This window comes from Channa argus, chromosome 18 (assembly GCF_033026475.1).
Source record: "Channa argus isolate prfri chromosome 18, Channa argus male v1.0, whole genome shotgun sequence".
In the NCBI taxonomy this organism is placed as follows: Eukaryota; Metazoa; Chordata; class Actinopteri; order Anabantiformes; family Channidae; genus Channa; species Channa argus.
This window is the reverse complement of record NC_090214.1, coordinates 7,730,748-7,737,034: the sequence shown is the minus strand read 5'-3', so window position 1 is coordinate 7,737,034 and position 6,287 is coordinate 7,730,748. Positions and strand designations below refer to the sequence as shown.

The 6,287-nt window shown below is 39.1% G+C and overlaps 1 protein-coding gene across 1 annotated transcript; it reads left to right on the top strand.

Annotated features, from left to right (window-relative positions):
* Nucleotides 1-4,626: 4,626 nt before the first annotated feature.
* Nucleotides 4,627-6,040, top strand: grp (gastrin-releasing peptide). The gene is made up of 3 exons (XM_067483149.1): nt 4,627-5,005; nt 5,471-5,700; nt 5,807-6,040. The coding sequence occupies exons 1-3, from the start codon at nt 4,852-4,854 to the stop codon at nt 5,858-5,860; spliced, it is 438 nt and encodes a 145-aa protein (XP_067339250.1). The 5' UTR covers nt 4,627-4,851; the 3' UTR covers nt 5,861-6,040.
* The last annotated feature ends 247 nt before the right edge of the window (nt 6,041-6,287 follow it).

Genomic DNA, 6,287 nt, shown 5'->3' with positions numbered 1-6,287 from the left:
GTTTAAATGTCTCAACTTCAGGCAGGCCACTGTAGCACCTGGAGTGCTTTACTCTACAGCGATGTTGGAATATGTGCAGAATTTGGTTTGGCATTATTATTCTGAAATAATCAGGGCCTCATATTCTTTGCACAGCATCATACATTGTAGCTTTTGAACAGTGGACTGATAACAATTCAGATGGTTCCTCTCCCCTTTTGCACGGAGAACACGGCATGACTTCCCACAATTTTGACTCATCAGGCTCCAGGACAGTTTTCCTCTTCAACTCAGTCCATCTAAAATGAGCCCATGCAGAGATTTCCATTTCCAAGCGTGTCTGTTTTTAATGCAGTGCCTCTTGAAGATCACAGCCATTCATTAGAGCAGCATGAAGCATGTTTTTGACTCCTGGGCTATTAGCACTGGATCCACCCTAGGCTGCATTCTTTCTCCTCTGCTCTCCCTGTATACCAACAGCTGCAAATCTGTACACCAGTCTGTCAAACTCCTGAAGTCTGCAGATTACACTACTCTAATTGACCTCATCTACGGTGGAGACCAGTCGGCCTACAGGAGTGAGATAGACCGTCTGCTGTCTTGGTGCAGCGTGAACAACCAGGCGCTCAGCGCTCTCAAGACAGTGGAGATGATAGTGGATTTCAGGAAGGACCCAGCCTCCTTCCCCCCGTCATCCTCTGGGGCACTCTGGTGACCTCTGTCGAGTCCTTTTTCCTTCCTGGGCACCACCCAGAAGCTCAAGTGGGAGGAGAACATTAGCTCCCTCACCAAGAAAGCTCAGCAGAGGCTGTACAGGAGCTATACAGAGGTAAAGTAGTTTTACCTCCCTGGGAAGCTGTTGGTGAACTTCTAAACTGCCATTATCGAATCAATTCTCACATCATCCATCAAAGTGTGGTTTGCAGAAGCCACGGCCAGGGACAGGAACAAGCTGCAGCTTGTCATCCACTCTGATGAGAACGTGATTAGCTGCAGCCTCCTATCTCTTCAGGAGACGGGCAGCCAGGATGGCAGGCGACCCCTCTCATCCCGGACATTAATTCTTTTAGCCCCTCCCCTCTGGCAAGAGGCTCCGGTCCATGAGGACCAAGATCTCACGCCACAAGAACATTTTTTTCCCCACTGCAGCCAGCCTGCTGAACAGTGCCCCAATCCCCCCCAGATTGTGTACAGAGATTTCTCTGGATTCTCTGAATATTTTAATGATGTTACATATTGTAGATAATGAAATTTAAAATTTTACATTATTCCTGAGTTGTTTGACTTTCTCAGGATACACCGTACACAATACAATACACCATCTGTAGGTCTACAAAACCCCAGCTTCACTGTGATGCTCTTTTTGTACCCAATCATAATACACACCTGTTACCTGCACCTGTGCCAACTTCTTTGTTTTGTTACTGGCATCAAATTCAAAATGAGGAAATAATAAGTTATGATCTGTTGTCTTCTTAATATTTACAAATGGTTGCAAATGTTCCAAATGTGGAAATGGGAGTTGTGTAAAAAACGGTCGGGGTCACAGCACTACCTTTGAGATCTCTGATTGGATACCTGCCAAGTGAGTTAGTCAAAATTGTGACAAGCCACAGAGACCTCATATAGCAAAGTGCCCATTTTAATTTACACTTTCTAGCTGAAAGGCCTCCCTAAAATGGCTAATTTGCACTTCTCATAATACCAATATTATTACAATCCTGCCACAACCATCAGAGCACTTAATGTTTCATATGACATTTGAAAAGAATGAATAATAGAAATAGAAATAGAAAGGAGCTATTTCTATTCAAGCTCAAAAATTGATTTTCAGCATGATAATTATTTTCTTAACATGGAATAAGAAACCTATATGATCTTAATACATAAACTATTGATGCAGCTTTTGTGATTAAACATGACTCACCATAAAACCCAACACAGAGTGCTGCTCTGAGCCACTCCACAGTGCCATCTGCTGTCTCTAGCCCAAAATAGTCAGGATTTTACAATAGGAAGATACTGTAATAAAGTATTCTGCTCTCTTTTTATAACATTGCTTTTAACTTTTATAATAGGTTTTCCTGACTAAAAAGAAGACTTACACTAAGTCTAGAAAGTATTACCGTGGTTTTGCAGATTTTATTTTATTAGGATTGCAGTAAAGAAAAAATATTCCGATTCTTGGGGGAGCAGGAAGTAAAGATGGTTTAAAAGCCATTGTTTACATAGTTAAAATGCTTACCAGTTACAGCCTCACTGGGTCTGGTCAGGTTGTTTACTATTTTTATACAAGACACCGGACGTACAAACATAATAGAACAACTGTCACCACAACATTAATATAATAACACATCTCTATGATGACATTTATCACTCAAATTAATAATAAGGATTATTATGAGTTATTTAGAGAAGTATCTTATTTGTGGATGTATTTTACTGTTTCTGCCCTGACAAATATGAAACAGTTTTTCCTACTTCAATATAGATCATAAAACCCTTTACAATTTACTTTATTCAGTTAAAATGTATACTTACTATATTTCACATATTATACAGCAAATCATGCTTCAAACTTTCAGACTAATTAGGTTTGATTTACCCCTGTTGTCCTGCAATGATTTCAGTGTTCTCTAATGCAGGTGATCAGGAGCAGGCAATCAGACATAAGTGGCTGTTAATGAACTTGTGCGAACAAGTGTGTGAATTATTAGAAACTCATTGGCCTCTCAGTATGTGTTACCGACCCCAAGTTTACACATTTATTTTGTAGCATGTTAGACATTTAAAAAATGTTTTACAAGAAAGCACTCTTTTTTATTCATATTAGCTAAACTCACAGTGAACATTGAATAAGTCTAATTTATTATCAGTTTAATCACCGAATGTAAGAAATAAACTCAAAGAGAACCTTGTTTTTCAATCGTGCTTTTATATCCCTGAAGCTTCAGATCATATGCAGGATCTCGTTGTTTCACATAAAAAAAAAAACTAACAAATATTTCAGATGGCACTGCTCTTTGTCCTACCTGTTACTGCCGCTCGACCATAGGTGACTCATTCTCTTTCTTAAGGTCATCCTTGGACGAGCATATCATACATTCTGAACCAGAGAAACTCTCTAATATCCTGCTCGGATGTGTGTAGGGTTGTGAGCTGACAATACATAAAGGAACCCTCCACGCTTTTTCCAAATAACATGTTGCCTACTGTACCTGAAAACACACATGGACAGGTGCATGGACTGCTTATCTTTCCTCACCTACTCTCTTCCTCCAGCAATCTGTACGTCAATATTGTCATGAAAGAGATCAGTCATGTATGAGAATTTCACAAATGCGTGTGTGATTTACTGTGTTTGAGTACTGCTTAATTCACACTGTTGACCTTTCCAGCGATAGGGCCACACTGTAATAACCTGTACCAACAAATGGTAGACTATACACAATATGTTGACATATGCTGCAATGTCCAATTCTTGTAAATGAGCACATAACCGGTATTGTTTGTAACAAAAACCTTTTGTTGTGCATGGCATTTCATTTTAACCCTGTTTTGAATCTGTTGATTTCTTTAAAACTTTGCGTCATTTCCTCAGCTCTGAAATCAAGAAGTCAAAAACCGTAGGTGCAAACGCTTAAAGCAATAGACCCAAAAGATGTAAAATGCAGTTTGAACGCAGAATCTGAAACTTTACAGTGGAGGTTAAAAAAAGCTTTGGGATGTTACTAATGGGGTCTCAGTCTGTGTCTTGACATTTGTAATCTACTGTGTTTTTAGTTTTATTGGGTTCTTCTCTGCAGATTTCCGATCACCATTTGGTGATCTAGGTCATAGCCTATAGGGTGGAAATAACATTTTTCAAGGACTGTACAACATGTTAGATACTTCACTTGATTGCTACTCTTAATTCCACTGCATGCCAGTAGGAAATATAACACATTTTATGAGCCAGTCACAGCTGTGGGCCACCTTAGATTTTTTTACTGTCCCCAAGCTTGTGACATGTTCCTTCATTAGTAAAATAATAATAAAAGGTATAGTTTAATAAGGGCCATCTCACACAATGAGTACTTCTGCTAGTATATATTTTCTTCTTTTTCTTCTTCTTCTTCTTCTTCTTCTTCTTCTTTTTCTTCTTAAGACCATTGTCTGTATTAACATAGCGATATCGTCTATCGTATTTTCATATAACCGTTCAATAGTAGACATTTGATGTTGGTATTTCTACATTGAAGAAAAACCAATGAAATCCGTCATCTGTGGTTAAATTTTAAAGTAAGATTTTAACAGCTTTAACATTCAAATGCTAAATAATAGGATAATTATAGAATAGCCTATAAGACTAAGGGCCACTTCTTATGTTGTAGCCTACGTCTCTCTGGGAAACACTTTGAAGCCTCGTTGTTCCCTGAACTGTGGGCAGATTTTATTTTATTTATTTTTTTTTGTCTCCACTGACTCGTTGAGACGGAGAAAACTACTCAGAAGTCCCGTCCATCATCCTTTGGTGACGCTGACGTCTCTTACAGTCACAATTTCTGGTCAAACATTAGCGAACAATAATAATTACAGGCTGTAGATAATAATTTGCGACGATCACGTTTCCCTGCCCACGGCGTGGTACTTTTAAAAACAACCGCTGACGCGCAGCTGTATCGGGAGGAGCTTTCACCTTTAACCACTACACACTTTTCACCAAACGCATCGGTGTCTAACTTGAGCAGTTTTGCCAGCCGGACGCGCTTTTCTCCGCTTCACTTTAAATCAACTATGGTGGAGATTTTCTGAAGTGAAGCCAAGCTGATTTACTGCAACCAAGGATTTTATACAGTATTTTTGTAAACCAGACTTTTCTTTTCTGATAACATGGCCGGAGTGTGTTTATGCTATTCACGGACTTGCAGACCAGTGTGGTCAGTTTTAATTTTTCTGGCTGCAGCCCCTTTTATGTTGGACTGTCTTCAAAGTCCTGCACCAGTTGTTGGAAAAATGTATCCACGCGGCAACCACTGGGCAGTAGGTAGGAGAAACCTTTTAGACGGGTTGTTTTACTTGAACTTGTAGTCTATTTACTGGATGTCATTGATAGGGAAAAGTGGGAAAATATAGTTCCTGCAAAATTAAAACTTGTGTCAAAAATAAAAGTCTGATTAAAAATAATAGTTTTATTATGGTGATGCTGTGATCTTCACTTCTTCTGCTTCAATTACCTCCATTCGTAAAAGTTGTTTTTTTTTTTTAGCTCCTGCTGGGCAAAAAATGATTGAATTAAATTAATTTAAGCTTTTAGACAATAACACTGTTTGATGGGAACGATATACAAAAAAAGTGCTATATGGTTTTCCAATCATCCATCCTTGATGTGTGTTCACAATGTGTATTAAATTATAGTGTAGATACAAATTGTAATGTTGGGTAACTCAACTGTCCTTAAAGAGCATGTCAGAGAAACAGTTAATGCATTTGCTTATGTCCATCCTGACAGGACATTTGATGGGAAAGAAGAGCTCTGAGAGTCTGCCTGATGTGCAGGAGTCAGATCCTGATAGTGACTACCTCACCCCCCCCAAAACAGCAGGGGTCTCAGAGCTGGACCAATACCAGCAACTGATGCAGAAAAGGAACCAAAAACAGATGAAGCCACAATCTGCGAACAGGCTACCTCGTATGGGCAGGAGTTGGAGAGAAGAGAACAGAGACAAATATCTCAGAGAGGTCAGTGAGTTGATCCATGTAGTGTTGTTTATCTGTAATAATTTAAAATGGTGCAAGCAAGACATTGTGTTTATATGCATTTTTCTATTTCATCACTGCATTATAGATGTCAGATCTGCTTCTTCTGGCTGTGCAGCTTCAAGACCGTGATTCCAACTGAATGGGAGAAGAATTCTGCTTTTTCAGCTGTAGAAAAATCCGAGATGAAACAGTCTCCAGGGTCTCAGTGTAATCCGAACATCTCCAATGTTATTTCTAATAATAATCTGTACTGACTTGACAATTTTGTGTTACATGACCTGAGAACCTGAATAAACTTAATGCGATAACTGCATTGTTGATGCCAAGTCATGCTTTATATTTAAGATACACTACCCCGTCACTGTTATACGTGTTATAAAATGTGAGATGCTCATCAAGTTCACTCCATCTACACACATGTTGTAACTAGCTTGTGCCACCAGAGGGTGTCCGTTTTAAGAACATCCAGAGCTAAATGATGCATGTTTTGCCACGAAGTTGGAAAGGTTGATCATTGAAAAAAAAGAACAGATCTTCAGAGTACTTTATAGTGGTGCACATTTATA